General features: G+C 36.2%; 1 protein-coding gene across 1 annotated transcript in view; it reads left to right on the top strand.

The window, feature by feature from the left end:
- COG5 (component of oligomeric golgi complex 5) overlaps positions 1 to 15,977 on the top strand; it is a 272,387-nt gene that overhangs the window by 228,836 nt on the left and 27,574 nt on the right. The window contains exons 15-18 of the mRNA XM_061165241.1: positions 1,305 to 1,415; positions 2,802 to 2,864; positions 10,219 to 10,322; positions 13,375 to 13,612. Coding sequence (XP_061021224.1) covers positions 1,305 to 1,415; positions 2,802 to 2,864; positions 10,219 to 10,322; positions 13,375 to 13,612 — 516 coding nt within the window. The remainder of the gene's footprint in view (positions 1 to 1,304; positions 1,416 to 2,801; positions 2,865 to 10,218; positions 10,323 to 13,374; positions 13,613 to 15,977) is intronic.

Here is a 15,977-nt window from a genome sequence, read left to right as displayed (position 1 = left end):
TCTGCCTTCTGGGAGCTCAGAGCTTCTGTTAGGATTAGTTCACCACACTGTAGATTAAACTGGACTAAACTGAGTTCATCTGAGGTCTAACCATTGATTTTTAACATGGTTTCTACAGGGAAAATACGACATTTTTTTCTTTCAGCCCATCAACTTACAAATGATTGTTTAGAACACAACTTGATTATAATTTGATAACTATTTGTCCATGAGGAAAGGCAAAATAAGTTGAAATTATTTAACCTAATGTCAGAAAGCTTTACGTTGACTTAAATCATCATTGTGGATTAAAACTTTGATGAAGGATCATTCTCTTTATTCTAATTGGAGTTTTTATGTTTTGGAATTGAATATTATTGCCGTAAGTAGGAATTGTAAAAGTGGGAATTGAATTGAATTTTGAAAAATGTATGTGTGAGTATCAAAGAGAATAGAAAGAACAGTAGTGTTTCTTTCACTCATATTTTATTTGTCTCAGTTTAACAAAGGGAAGATGGTCTTAGTTTCATGTTTCCTAAAAGGTCAGTTTTTCATATTTGATATGTGCATCCACCTATATACTTATTTCCTCATGTTTTATTTTCATAATCAAGTTTAATTGACCTTTAATAATTGTTAGAGGATTGGATTAAAATCTCATTAATATGAGAATGGTTGTATGTGGGCTTTTTTCTTAAATGGGACTATAATAGTTTTAGATTTGATTCGATAAAAATTTCATGTCCTTTTCCCTAATATGCATGTACTAGTACCACTTCTACTGATCATCCATACACAGTATAATCCTACACAACTTTCTTTTTAATCTACAAAATAAAGAGTGTAATGCTCTCTGTTTATCTCTTATTTCATTAGACTATTATGACTGTCAAATGTCAAATAGGATGTAGGTTTATTTTTGTTACTCCCACCTTCTCTCCTTTCTTTTTTCTTTTTTTGGGGGATGGGTTTTTTTTTCTGATTTTTTGAATAGAAAAAAAGATGGTTGGCAGAAGGTGTTCCCTAGAAACACTATGCTGATGTATCAGAATAACAGCGCATCCTGGACTTTTGGGTCACACTTGCCTGAGGAGTCCACCAGCTATGAAGGACTGATGAAGGGTGTTCTTCCTGTGTGAGACTAATTAGGCTTCTAGGCTCATCATGTTATCTCTACAGAGGTTCCCGGCCATGCCTGAAGTCCAGAGCTTGACTTGAATATTTTCAGTTAACATTTGCTTTGTCAGACAGAGGACCATAAACTTCCCCCCAGTTATATATGAGCTGTCATTTTGGTAATTTCTTTTTGTGTTGAATTCTTACAGCTCTCCACACAAGGGGATGCAAGTCAGGTGATTGGACCTCTTACCGAAGGACAGAGAAGAAATGTGGCAGTAGTAAATTCACTATATAAGTTGCACCAATCAGTAACAAAGGTAACCTTTATTTTAATTAAGCTCCATTGACTTAATTTCAAGTTCTTTCTTCTTGCCTCGAACTTAGACAATCATGGATTATTTAGTTTTTTGCCAAGGAATACAGTGAAAATGTGATTGTAACAAAGCTGAGGACTGAACTCTTTCTAAACAGTGTTCCATCCTGGCCTTTATTATTTGTCTGTACAGTTAGTTTAAAATACATGAGGCACTCAAGGTTACTTGATATATAGTCAAGTTTATTGAACAGTTGATTTACGGGTAAATTTTATGTGTTTTATACCTACTAAAATGTAATTTGATACCATATGGGTGGTAGCAAATTATAGCAAAGGTAGTAACAATATAAGAACTCATAAGCTCCCTAACATGTCAGAAAACTTCTATCTTTGCCCAAAAAAATGAGGGAGAAGATGCATTAAAAACAGTGATATATAATCTTCTGATATATAACCACTGAAGACTACTTGTGAGTAGAAAAAAAATGTTGCTATTGTTCTATTAACACTTTTAAAAAAATGACTGAACTTTAACTTGTTTGCCATCATGTATTATGTCTAAGATGAACTGTAAACATAATTAAGTATTAGGAAAGCAACATTATCAACCCCATCTTTTGATTCTTGAGTCACTTGTGTTTACTAATGATTTTCAAAATATTTGGTAAGTAGAGAGATAGTTAGAAGACATGAAGAAGCCAAAGGTTAGTTGATATTCCTAAAAACTCTAGTATGAGCTCTTATATGCTAGACTGTATTTTAGAGTACTTGTAATGACTTACTTGTAAGTATATTTTCCATTTACTTAAATTTTTTAGCAAGTCATTGCTAAACAAAATGTATTTTTAAAGAGTTATTAACAGGTAAATGTCAGAAAAGTAAAGAACAAAAGTAAATAAAAAGAATATATATTTTCCATTTACTTTCATTATTACTCTACAGACTCACAAGCAATGAAAAGTTGTATTTATTTAGCCTGATTTAAATGTCTTCATTGATACTTTCAGAATTTTCATAGTGTTGGTATTGATTTGTAGAAAGGGAAACATTTGACATTTGACTTGTTAAAAATTATAGGCAACTTAGAAAAGGTGATTTTTAAAAAAATAAATAAATATGGCTTTAAACTGATCTTTTCAAGTTAAAACTATATCATTAAGGAAAGCTAGTTTTTAGAATTCTTAATGTTTTAATTATTTTAAGTAGATAATTGCTCTATACAGGAAAACATTTTAAAACCTATCTACTGCATACTAATGGACTTTTAAAATATGTAAGAGATGCTACTCTAAAGTAGTGATAGTGTGAAAACAGTTTTATCATGTTATGATCAAAATTATTTATAAAAATAGATAACTTACTCAAAATATAACTGGATTTGTTCTAGGTGGTTTCCAGTCAGAACTCATTCCCACCAGCAGCTGAGCAAACTATAATTTCAGCCCTAAAGGTAAAAGAATTTAATTTAATCTTTGACTCTGTAGATCAGAGTCAGTTTTAGAATTGTTTGGATGAGTGGGAGATGTCACATTTAAAAATAATTTAGAATCTTCTCCATATGCCAAAAGTAGCATGTTGATGATTATCCTAACGAGAGAGGCTACTTGTGTGTTTATATTTTCTAGAATTTAAAAATAGACCCTGTCAGTGTCTACAGATTGTGTTCCAGTTATGATAATTGTATCATAAGCAAGAGAAGCAAGAGTCTTATAAATATTCACTGTGTCTTAGGGCAGTGCTGCCCGGTATTATCCCAACAAAGCAGTGGTTCTCCATCAAGGCAATTTTGTCCCCTCCGGGCATTGAGTGATGTCTGGAAACAATTTTGATCATCATGACTGGGAGCAGGGTGCTGCTGGCCTCTCGTGCCAGGGATTCTGTCACGCATCCTGCAGTGCACAGTCCCCCAGAACACAGAATCACCATGCCCCACATCTCAGTAATGCCGAGGCTGGGAAACTCGACTGTGCACCTGTGAGGCGTGACACCGGCGCACATCCCCACTTTTTAAAGTACTAACGTAAGTTTTGCCTTGAGAAGAGTCAGAGAAGATGCAGTCAGTCCAAAGCCTTCCTGCAGTGACCCTGCCAAATACGGACTGAATTGCTTATGTTAACAGACCTCAGTGAAACAATTTTGGCCTTGCTTTTTAATTAAATCTCATTAAAAATCTTTATGGCATAATAAGTGAGAAACAAACAGAATCCTCTGACTCAAATGGAAAAAGAGAATCTTGAATTTTCCTAAGACTGTAGAAAGCTTACTACGTCACTTTGATTTAGGATGTTATGGTGCATAAACACAACCCAAGGACGAAAAATCTCCATGCTTTTATTATTTGACAGGAAAGATATTAAACATACTTTTTTACTTACTACAGAATATAAAGACACATAGTAGTCTTCTCTCTCTTGTTGAGATTTTATCCAAAATTAAATGTTATTTTAGGTTCAGAGTTCATCATCTCATATTATCATCATTAACTCCTATGTCATGAATGATATAAATAATGATTATACATTTAAAGTCATTTCATTATAACCACCTCAGCTATAAGTAGCCTTTAAACACCTTAGGCCAATAGTTCTGATATATTTATTACTGAGATCATCTTGCACAGATAGTATATTACTAAGTTTATATAAGTTTTGTTGTTGTTGTTGTTTATATAAGTTTTTATTGTGTGGGTTTGATATTCTTTATATTGAAATATTTTGCATTGTTGAGACTTCAGTATTTTTGTAATCTTAGTTATTTTAGGTAAGTACTTCCCTTACCAAAAAAAGCACTGTTTTGTAAAGAGCTTGTGAAATATAATCTAGCATCCTTTCTCAGTTTCCTCTGGAAGTTATCAGTCCTGTACCCATCCTTTCCATGAAGGCATTATCCACAATGCTGTCTTCTCTGTTTTCTGTTTTCCATGAGTTGGAAACCTCGCCTGACTGTAAAGTTCTCTGAGTACATCATCATATTATAATACAGATAGAGGCAGTTTTATTTCTTCCTTTCTGATCTTGATGCCTACTTTCCATGCTTTTTTCACCTGCTAGAACACCTAGTACCATGTTGCCTAGAACTGGTGAGAGTGGACTTGTCTATTTGTTTCTCATGTGGGGAAAAGCACTGAGTATTTATTTTACTATTTGAAGTAGGATATTTTCTTAGATGGCTTTTAGGAGATTAAACAGTTTCTTTTTTATTCCTGATTTAATGAGACTTTTTAAAGTTATAAGTGGTGGTGTTTCATCAAACAGCCTTTTCTGTATAAAATGATCACATGGTTTTACCTCTTTATTCTGTTAATAAAATACTGAATTTATTTTCAAATATCAAACCAACTTTGATCATGATGTATTACCCTCTTTATGTATTTATTTCTGGATTTGATTTACTTAATTTGTGTTGAAGATGTTTGTATCTGTAATCATAAGTGATACTGGTATATAGGTTTCTTTTTTGCAATTCTTTGGTTTTGAAACTGTTTCCTCCTTTTCTATTTTCTGAAAGAATTTGTGTAGAATTTGTATTGTTTTCTCCTTAAATGCTTAATATAGTTCTCCAGTGAAGTCATCTGGGCCTGTAGGTTTTTTTTTGTAGGAAGTTTATAACTACAAATTTGATTTGTTTAATAGATAGAGGGCTATTCAGATAATCTGTTTTTTTCTTGGATTGAGCTTTGATTCTTTGTGATTTGGATATTTGTGTCTGTTCATCTAAATTACCTAATTTGTCAGAATAAAGCTGTATATGATATTCTCTAAATGTCTAGTTAAAGTCTATAGGACCTATAGTGATAACCTCTTTTTCTTACTGATGATTTGTGTTCTCTTATCTTCTTTTAATCAGTTTAGTCATGGGTTTAACAATTTCATAATCTTTTTAAAGAAACATCTTTAGGCTTTATTAATTTTCTCTACTGTTTGTCTTTTTATTTCCCTGATTTCTGATTTTAGATTTTTTTATTTCCTTCTTATTTTGAATTTTCTTTGCCTTTTGTTGTTTGTTTTTTGGAGACCATATACCATTGATTTTTAGATCCCTCCCATCCTCTAAATTTAAAGTTGTAAACTTCCCTCGAACTTTAATTTTGATATGGCATGCTTTTATCTTCATTCATTTTGAAATATTTTTTATTTCCTTTGTGATTTCTTCTTTGATTCATTTTTTAAAATTTCTAACTATTTGTGGTATTTCTAGATATCTTACTGATTTCTTTTTTCTTGCTTATCACTTTTTTATTGAAGTATAGTTGATTTGTGATATTGATTTCTGATTTAATTCTGTTATCATCAGGAAACATATTCTGTATGGTTTCAGTCCTTTTAAATTTATTAAGTATTATGATCTAGTGTGTGGTCTGTCAGTGAACGAACCATGTATGCTTGATAAAAACTTGTAATCCTCAGTTGTTTAATATCATATTTGTAAATATCCATTAAGTCAAAGTGTAGTGATGTGTTCAGATGTCAGGTGCCTCTACTGATATTTTTATAGTTGTTCTATCACTTGCTGAAAGATAGGAGTTACAATTTTCCATGATTGTGGACTTGCTTATACCTCCCTTCTATTCTATTGATTCTTGACTCTTCCGTTTTGAAGCTATGTAACTAATTGTGCGGAGGCTCTGTTGTGTAAGTATTTATCATTCTTATGCCTTCTGATGAACTGACCCTTTTGTCATTATGAGATATCCTTCTTTAGCTTTGTTAATACTTACTGTCATGCATTATTTTATCTGATATTAAATTACTCCAGCCTTCTTTATTCTTAATGTTTACAGAAGACGATGTATCTTCTTTTGTCCATTTACTTTCAACTCCTCTGTGTCTTTACTTTTAAATGCATTTCTTGTAGGTAGTATAGGGTTGGGTCTTGCCTTTGTCTGTTCCCATAATCTCTGCCTTTGAATTGGAGTGTTTAGTCTGTTAACATAATACAGTTATCAATAAGGTTTTATTTAGGTGTATAGTTTTATTGTTTTTTGTTTGTTCCCTTTGTTTTTTATTTCCTCTTTTTCTCCTTTTCTGCCACCTTTTGGATTATTTGATCGTGATTTTTTTTGAATTTCACTTAAATGTATTTCTTAAATCTTTGTCTATATTTCTTTGTGATTTTTTTCCCCATTGTTCTTCTGTGTATATATGCATTCTTAACTTCCCACAGTCTTTTAGAGTTAATATTGTACTGTGTCATGTAAAATCTAGAAACTTTGCATTAATTGAAGTACATTTACATCTACTTGCATGGAGTATCATATTTTCATTTTAAAATTTCCATGTTGGTTCTTTTTTACATTTTAAATCACTCTGTTGAGATTTCCCATTATTTATGATGGGCATTTTTTTCTTTATCTCATTGAGGTTCTTGCCTGATAACTGTAGAGTGGATCATTTCAGAATTGTCAGCTATTGATTGTCTTTTCCCTTTAGAACTGATAACATTTCCTCAGTTCAGTTCAGTTGCTCAGTCGTGTCTGACTCTTTGCAACCCCATAGACTGCAGCACACCAGGCTTCCCTGTCTTTCACCAGCTCCTGGAGCTTGCTCAAACTCATGTCCATCGAGTTGGTGATACCATCCAATCATCTCCTAGCTTTTTATTATTTAGTCATTTTAATATATCCTAGACAATGTAAACATTATGTTTTGTAGACTCAGTATTTTTATATATTGCTCCTATAAATATGTTGACCATTTCTTTAGTAGATAAGTAGCTTGTTGAGACTCAAATTGTACACTGTCAGACCTGCAGTTGGCCATGTTGAAGATCTCAGTTCTTTCAGCTTTAGTTGCAAGCCACTTGTTTGCTTTGCACACACATGGTTAAATTAGCTGAAGACTAGTGCTGAGTTCACACATGGAAAAATAGGCTTGTTTCTTCTCTGGCTCTCTCGTCTCTGAAGTTCCCCCCTTACTCTCAGCAGCCCTGGTTGAACCAGGGCCCCTTCTCCTGTTCCTTTGACCTGAAAGACTGCAGGTTTGGTTTTATTTTTCTCTCAGCATTTTAGCCACCTAGGCTTGCCACTACCATGACTAAAGTCACTCTCATTGCAGAGGCACAAAAAAGGAAAACTCACTCTCTTCTGATTGTTATGTATTTCCACACTCCTCTAAAACTGCTTGCTTTTTTGCCATCTCCAGAAGCCTCCAGTAGGTTTTTTTTTTTTTTGGTATTTTTCCACAATTATGTGTAGGAGGATCTGTAGTTAGGCACTCACTCCTTCATACTGTGTAGAAAACTTGCCCTTCCTTCTTGAAATCTCCTGTCTATTTATTTTCACTATATTCCAGGATCTCTTCTTACTTCTCTGCCCAGTGGCAAAGAATAACCCAAAACCTCATTGGAGTCAAATGCGCCTAGAAAAACCCAGCTTTTCCACTTGATAGCTTTGGACAACCTTCTTAACTTGACTTTAGTTTCCCTGTCTACAAATTACTTTAAATTCCAGATCAGTAAGTTAGAGATTCTTTTGATTCTTAGAGGAAGGAACAATTGAGTTTTTAGTGGCATGGTTACCTATGAAACCAAAGCACAGTATCCAGCACGTGACATGTACTAAGTAAGTACTACTACCCCTCTTCATCTGTCAAGGGCCCCTCTTCTGCATGACGTGAAAATGGAATTCCTTACTCTATGAACTGTCCTCTGGGATCTCAGTGACTCATCTGGCTTTGTCTTCTCTCTTAAAAGCCAAAGACAACCATATCTAGTTAAAACGTGTTAGAAACTACAACTGTGAAGCCCTCAGTCCCTGCTGGAGAGCCCATGTGGGTTTCCCCGTAAGTCCTTCCAACTTGTGTCCAAAACTGAGCTCAGTATTTTCTTCCTCCATCCCTAAATCAGCCAGCTGCTTGTGCATTTACACATTCAGTTGATAATGCCACCAAGTCATTAAAGGAGAAAAAAATCTGAGTGTACCCTTCTGTCTTTCCATTCCGTATTTCTCACATCTGATTCCCAAGTCCTCTGTTCTCCTTTCCCAGTGTCTCTACCTCATCTCCTCATCTCTGTTCTTGCTGCCTCTGATTTGGTTCAGGCACTCACCACTTTGCATGCTACTGTGTCCTCTTGCCTTTAATCTAATTTATCCAGTCTGCTGTCCCAGCATGATTTTTCCCAAATTCAAATCTTTAACCAGGTTTTTTTTTTTCCCATTGCTTAAAACCCATCGTTGGTTTCCCAGTCCCTTCAGGATATGTTTCAATCTCCTTAGCAGCCTGCACAGAGTACATCTGCTCTGTCTCTCTTCCACATCGGTAGCCACCGCATACTCTGTTAAACTCCTTGAAAAGTTGAAAGTTGAAAGTGAAATCGCTCAGTCTTCTTGTCCGACTCTTTGCGACCCCATAGACTATAGCCTACCAGGTTCCTCTGTCCATGGGATTTTCCAGGCAAGAATGCTGGAGTGGGTTGCCATAAACTCCTTATAGTTCCCCAAATGTATAACCTTCCCCAGGCTCCTGTGCTCTTGACGTACAATCCCCCGTCTCACACCTTCCCTCCCAGCACATACACTTGGCTTTTAACCTATTTTAACCTTTGAAATTAAGTTCACGCAACACCTTTTGTTTTTTAATCCTCTAAGTATAATTTGGGTGTCTCTCCCGTGTTCCCTAACTCTCAGAGCACTGATATCACCACAGCCTACCTGTTGTCACTAGATTGTGAGCTCCCTGAGGGCACGCTGTATGTGTGTGTACACACACACACTCTCTCTCTTTTATCTTGTTTCATTTTCATCCTTTATTTCCGAAAGGAGAGCCAAGGGATTGTGGGGCAGAAGGCTTAGAGAGAAAACACACAGCCCATGTCTCTGTCAATCCTGTATACATATCTTTATTTTTATCAGCAAATTAAGGCTTGAGATGACATTTAGGAATCTAATGAATAACCTTTTTTCATTGATTTCAATTATTTGTATGAGCCAAAGTCATCCATCTTCCTTGTATGTAATCATGATTGAAGCATATATAATATACTTAAAATTTAGACTTGAGTTTACTGAGGCCCAGTCATATTTTCACATAAAAACCATAACTGTGGCCTAGCATCATAATGTAACTGATGAGTATACTTCGCAGTAGAACAGTTTCTCAACCTTAGCACTATTGATGTTTTTGGCTGGGTGGTTCTTTGTCATGGGGGACTGTCTGTTGCATTGTAGGGTGTTTAGCAGTGTCTCATGTCCTCCGGATGCTGGAAGCATACCCCTCCCCCACCCCAGCCATGACAATCAGAAATGTCTGTAAACATTGCCAGGTGTTCTCTGGGGAGCAAAATTGCCCCCAGTTGAGACTCACTGCTGTCAAACTCGAAGTAGAAATCTGATCCACAAAATGCCTAACTCTTCTTCTGCCCTTTGAGAGTCACTAATATATTTGTTATATCCAGTTTGGTCTAAAGCATATGATGTTGCTCCAGTTTTGAAGAATTACTTTTGGTCTTGCCTCAGTCTTTCCAGAAACTTTAAAAAATGTGTTCATATTATCTTTGCTTCATAAGTGACATTACCCCTCTCTTCTCCTTTCTCCAGAGGCTCATTTGAGTGTTAAACTTTTTGAAAATATGAGAAAAATGGGGGAGTTGAAATTTTTCAGTGCTGTGTTCCACATATTTTAAACTTTAAAAATCATTACTGACAACAGTTATGAGAAGAGCAAACTTCTGTTGGGTTATTATAGTTAAACTGTATATAGTCTGAATTTGATATAATGTGAAAACTTTTATTCAAAATGCTTCTCACACCTCAGGTTTCCTTGTGTTTGATCTATTTAAATTTTGCCTCTTTTTAATCTTCTTTTTAGGCAATCTATGTTCTTATGGGAAATGCTGTGCAACCCTTGCTGACTTCCGTGGGTGATGCCATTGAGGCTATCATCATCACTATGCATCAAGAAGATTTTTCTGGGTAATGACTTCCAGCCAAAGGCTTTGCTAACCTTCATAGCATTTGTTTTTCATTCCCGCCTCCACCTCTACTCCCTAAGTCTCTACCATCTAAACCATCTAGAACCTTGTTCCTCTTGTGGTGGAGTTGGCCTCCACCCTTATCCTACTTTATTCGTTGGGCACCATTAACTGATTTTTTTCAGTCCTTCTTGTCATCATTCGTCTCCTGTTATTCAGACATGGAACCATTAACATCTGTGGGACTCAGCTTGTTATTAATACTTCAGGACATTTGGTACCATCTTGTTTTTGCAATTATTTTTTTTCCTTACTTCTCTGTACTTGAGCCTTTGGTGTTGGTATGGTAATCCTTGTATAAAATGTCCTGTCTCTATCGCTGTGCTAGTCTGATTCCTTTGAAGGCAAGGTCCTGCCCAACCCTCAGTGCAGTCTAATCTGATCATATCACTCCTAGCCATAAACACTGGTATTATTCCATAGCTATTTCATATGTGAACTGCTTATTATCCATATCTTTGTGTTTTGAGAATAAAAATCATAGTTCCTAGCTTAGTGTTTACTGAAATCTTTTTAAGTAAAGTGGTTTTGACTTAGTGTTTTAGAAAACTGGAGAATTTGAAACAGTTTGCACATGCTCAAAGTGATTAAAAAAAACATGCTTTAGAACTAAGCATTCATGTATTTTGTATGTAGATATATATTCTTATTTCTAGTTTATAGTTAATTTTTTTTAACTGCCCTGTTTCTTTATATTCATGTTGTTTAATAGAGTATCTACTTTACTGAATTTCAAGCCACTGGTTTATCTGTTTATAGAAAAATTATGTGACTATTGTACTGTCTTTTAGTTTTTCAGATCACTTCTTATTTCATTAAGAAAGTATCTTTTGAAAGGTGAAAAGGTCAGTCTTTTTAATAATAATATGAAGCACAGAAAGGTAAAGTGGATTCTACACAAAAATGCTGTAATATTTGGATACAGGAATATGAAACTACTGATTACCAGTATTTGGAAATAAATGAATTTTGTTCCAAAGTGATCTGAAATATCCCAGTTAGACCAGTCATCATTGCCTCTGAAAAGGAAGCAAACTGAAGTAATTTTTAAAGGCTTGTTCTAATAAGAGTGGTTAGATACTTCCTTCAGTAATTATGTTGATGAGCCTCGGCTGGTGCCTGCGGATAACTGATTAGACATTAAAAGTTGGTTTCCCAAAGAGATATGTTTTTATTAGTTTGCTTAAATACCAGTGAACCAGATTGGTCCTTTAACTGACAGCCCCTAGGAGGACCCTAGGTCCTTGGCGTGCTGGACAGGCACCTCACAGGAGGGAGAGCACACAGACCCCAGAATGGTGCTGCTCCTCAGGCATGCACTCGTTTATAGGCCTTCTGCCTTCTGCCTCGTGTGCGGGCTCTTACTGCAAGGACCCTGACATTGCTGCTCACCTTTCTGCTGCACTTTATTACTTGAGAACCTCTTACTAAAAACTTTTGACATAACTGGGAAAACTGAGTTTTAGCAATATCCAGGCAAGGTTTATATTCTAGTAAATTTAAATCTAAATCAGGTTTCTAATCCACATTGAAAATTGGTGATAACATATTTCACGATTTTGTCTAATAGAGCATTTTACTTATATTGACACATGTTTATGAAACTTGTTTTAGTGAGTTATTTTCTAATCCTCAAGGAAATCATATCACCTGGCCAGATTAAAATTCTTCAAGCAGTCCTCCAGAGTAGTACCAAGATAATGACAGTGCTTTTGATAACGCTTAAGAAGGTTCAAAGAGATTTGGTGCCTTCCCCCCAGCCCCCAACATAGCCTTTTAGACTGACAAAATCTGAATAAAGATAGGCCATGATGGTCTGAGTCTGGCAAAACCGAACCCCATGTGAAGGTTGCCGTCACCTACTGGGGCTGCCCCTTTTGCTGTATTCCCGGCAGCACTCTGCCTGTGATACTGCAAACACCAGTGTTCCACCGGGCCCCTTCCGTGGCCTTGCCATAGTTAGGATGCTGTTTCTTACACCCAAAGAAAATCTCTTCCTGCTAGAACCTAGCCTGTTTGCTCTATTTTTATCTGTTTTCTGGAAGTGCAAGACCTTCAGTTAGCATTCCACTTACAATAACCATTGTTGTATTTTAAAATAATTAAGTTCACCTCATTCTCTTGTTCTCGGTGTTTGAATCATGTCTGTTGTTCTTCCCTAAACCTTTGCCAATTTCGCTACATCATTCTCAGAATATGATTTATTTTTTGAAAAAGATTCAGCGTTATATAGCCAGTGATCTCATTGGTTCTCTAATTAATATCAGGTGATTTCTAATTTTGGCATAACTCTTCTTTCCTATAAATATTGCACATTCTTTTCATATATTCTTTAAAGAGCAATTATAAACACTTATGAATTATAAATAGTATTTCATGGAGCATCAGCTGGCATCATCTGTTGATCCAAATTAAAGCCTTTCCAAACATCTTCTGGGAGGAAAAAATTGCATACCATGTGTATTGTTACATAACCAGTTCCACAGTCAGAATTCTACTATTGGGCTGATTGGATTAAATAGCACAAGAGCAGAGATATTTTTGCCAAGAATTTGTTTGGGGAAGGCAGTGTTTTCTGTTGCTACCGAGTGTAAAATCCTGTTTCAGTACCTAATATTGATTTATTCACTAATCAGGCAAACCATGTGAGTGGATGGAGAATTGTAAAGCTGGAAGAGTCCTTGAGAGGTCAGAGTGCATAAGGCATTCTGTGAATCATCCAAGACGGATGGTTGTTGGTTTCATTCTTCATAGTCTTTTAGTAAACAGATTCAAAGATTCCTTCAGTCATCTTCCTAGCATCCTAAATCAGTCTTTAAAATATGATTTAAACATTGTATGATGCTTTTTAACTCTTAACAAAAATAAACAATGCCTTTTCTACCATTATGGAAAAAAATTGCTTAGGAGTGAAATAGCAGGCAGTGGGGGAAAGGAAATGTCCAACAGTGCCTTTTAGTGAACTGGCTGATTTTTTTTTTTTTCTTTTGCAGATCATTACCCAGTTCAGGAAAGCCTGATGTTCCCTGTTCTCTCTACATGAAGGAGCTTCAAGGTTTCATTGCCAGAGTTATGAGTGACTACTTTAAACACTTTGAATGCTCGGATTTTGTCTTTGACAACACTGAAGCTATTGCCCAAAGAGCCATCGAACTTTTTATCCGCAACGCCAGTCTCATTAGACCTCTTGGTGAAGGTGGGAAAATGCGACTTGCTGCTGATTTTGCCCAGGTAAAAAGGGAAAATATTTCAACCTCAATATTATCCATTTGAATAAAAGACCATCTGTGTATTATTCAGTGTTTTAAAGAGTTGAAACATGAAGAAAAGTAAACCTAAACCTAATAGGTAAAAAAGGAAAGAACTTAAAGGTACTTTCTTACAAGATATTTTTTTACTTTAACAAGAGTCGTCACTCCTCTTTGATAGTTCAAGGTACATTAAGTAGCTCATTCCACAGTAGAGTAGCATTTCCCATTTTTCATAATATGGGTCTTTCTCACAATTTTATTATCCTACCAGGTCAGTAATGATAAGAATAACTGATTAACCTTGTTGGAAAATAATGAAGAGAATGAAATTTATCCTTGAAAGAGTGGGAAAGGGCAATCTGCTCTCATGTAAAGAGGAGCTCCAACACATGTGTGGTCCTCCAGGGTCAGCTCAACATTCCAGGGCAGGTTCTAATTCATTTACATGTACAGAGGTCCAGGTAGATTGTTTGATCCTCGTCTGTTAAATAAGAATACCTTTCTTATGCATGGCCAGTCTGAAAGTCATTCCACGCTATCTGATGTGAATGAAGTAGAGTCACATTAAAATAGCAAAACAATAATCAGCTCTCACAGAAAGGTTTTTTTTTCCTTTGTCCTTTAGACAGACTTTTAAAAAGCCTTATAAATATAGTATCAGAAGTAGATAGGAACTACCTCACACATCTACTTTCATTAAAGAAAAAATTCAGAAACAAATAATTCGTATTTACATAGCATGTCAAAGGTGAACTCATTTTTTAAGCCTTTGAAAGCTGTTAGCCCTACTGGTCTAAACAGTAATCCAAATGGATTATTCCCAGTGGTGTGCCCCATCCTCCTTGTTTATAAAGGTAGACAAGTTGTAATGTCCCTCCTTATTCCTGTGTGTATCTGGAAGCAAGTGTTGGTTCATCATTCCTGCTCCCAGGAAAGAATGTGGTGGGCTACTTACACCAGGCAGGGGTTTTAGAGGCTCCTCCACACCAGCAGTTACAATAAGGTACATAGCCTGTTGTTTCAAGAACCAGGTTGTCTGCATGTTAATTGGTCTAGAGTTAGTCATTTTCATCCCCAAATGATATGCCCGAGACCACTAAGTCAGAGTAAGGAGCCTTCCTTTGTGAAGTATGCCTTTAGTAGCCTCAGCGTGAGAATACTTACAAATGTCACCATTTGTGTGGCTCCTTTTACTCTTCCCATTTTTGTCAACTTAATTCTTAGGCACCTGTACATTTTATTGTTACAGGTAAACGTCAGCTTAAAGAGAATTATATGTTGTGTCATACTTGTGGATATGACAAGTTTATTGGGGTTACAGGGGTTACAGACTGATTATCAAATGAAAGCACAGTGACGTACCAAGACCTGCTCTTACTTGTTAAAAACACTGTGAGCTGTACCCCAGTGAGTGTCTGTTCTTCTTTCCCCCTTTCCTCCTTCATTTTGTTTTTCTTTCCCTGTCCTCTTCTCTCTCCTGGGCTCCCTCCCCCACTGGTTTATTTGCATTCTGCTCCAGCTGGTTCTTGAGTCACTTTCCTGGAGGCAGCACTTCAAGTCCAATTAGAGTGGCAGCCGAGCAGGAGATGGCCGACATGAGAGTGGTGCGGGAAGAAGGCTTTTTGTTTTTTATTTTAATGATATATCCCCTTATGAGTCCTGAGAGCTGGCGAGTGCTATCCTGTGACCCTTGCTATCGCAGCCGGCACCTGCTTAAAATGCCTAGCTTCCAGGGGCAGGATTGAATGTCTACCTTCCTTAGAACCACATATTCAGAATTTTATTTGTCATTTCCTTCTTTCTGAAGACATGTTGCCTATAAATCAGACCTTTTCCCAGGTCCCTTCTCTTAAGATAAATGAAACTCATCAATCATTGTTATATACTAAATTATTATGCACCAAGGTCACTTCTGTTTTCCGTCTCTTACTCGGTGTTAGAGTATGTTTTCCAGCCCTGCAGTGACACTGGTGGCTGCACCTTCTGTGGGTTGATTCCTTTACTCCTGGACGGTGTCCCTGCTTCACAACACCCTGCCCCTCACTGTGTGGCTTCTTCGCAGCCCTGTGGGTCGTGGGCAGTGGAATGATAGGCATAGGCACTTTGGAAGTTAGTCATGGGTGTGGCTGGTAGCTTTGGCAAATATTGTCCAGTGATTGTATCTTCCCCTATATTTTAAAAATATTAAAGTGAGTTTGGGGCTTTCATTTCATTTAATGTAGTTTCTTACCACAACTACAATTATGTGGTATTCTACCTCAGCTTTTGTACTTGGTTGGAAGCATTTTTCTGAGGTAAGTCAAAACACTTAGATGCCATTACCCTGACATTTATATTCATGACAG

Source organism: Dama dama, chromosome 18 (assembly GCF_033118175.1).
Source record: "Dama dama isolate Ldn47 chromosome 18, ASM3311817v1, whole genome shotgun sequence".
In the NCBI taxonomy this organism is placed as follows: Eukaryota; Metazoa; Chordata; class Mammalia; order Artiodactyla; family Cervidae; genus Dama; species Dama dama.
This window is presented reverse-complemented; position numbering and strand designations above follow the sequence as displayed.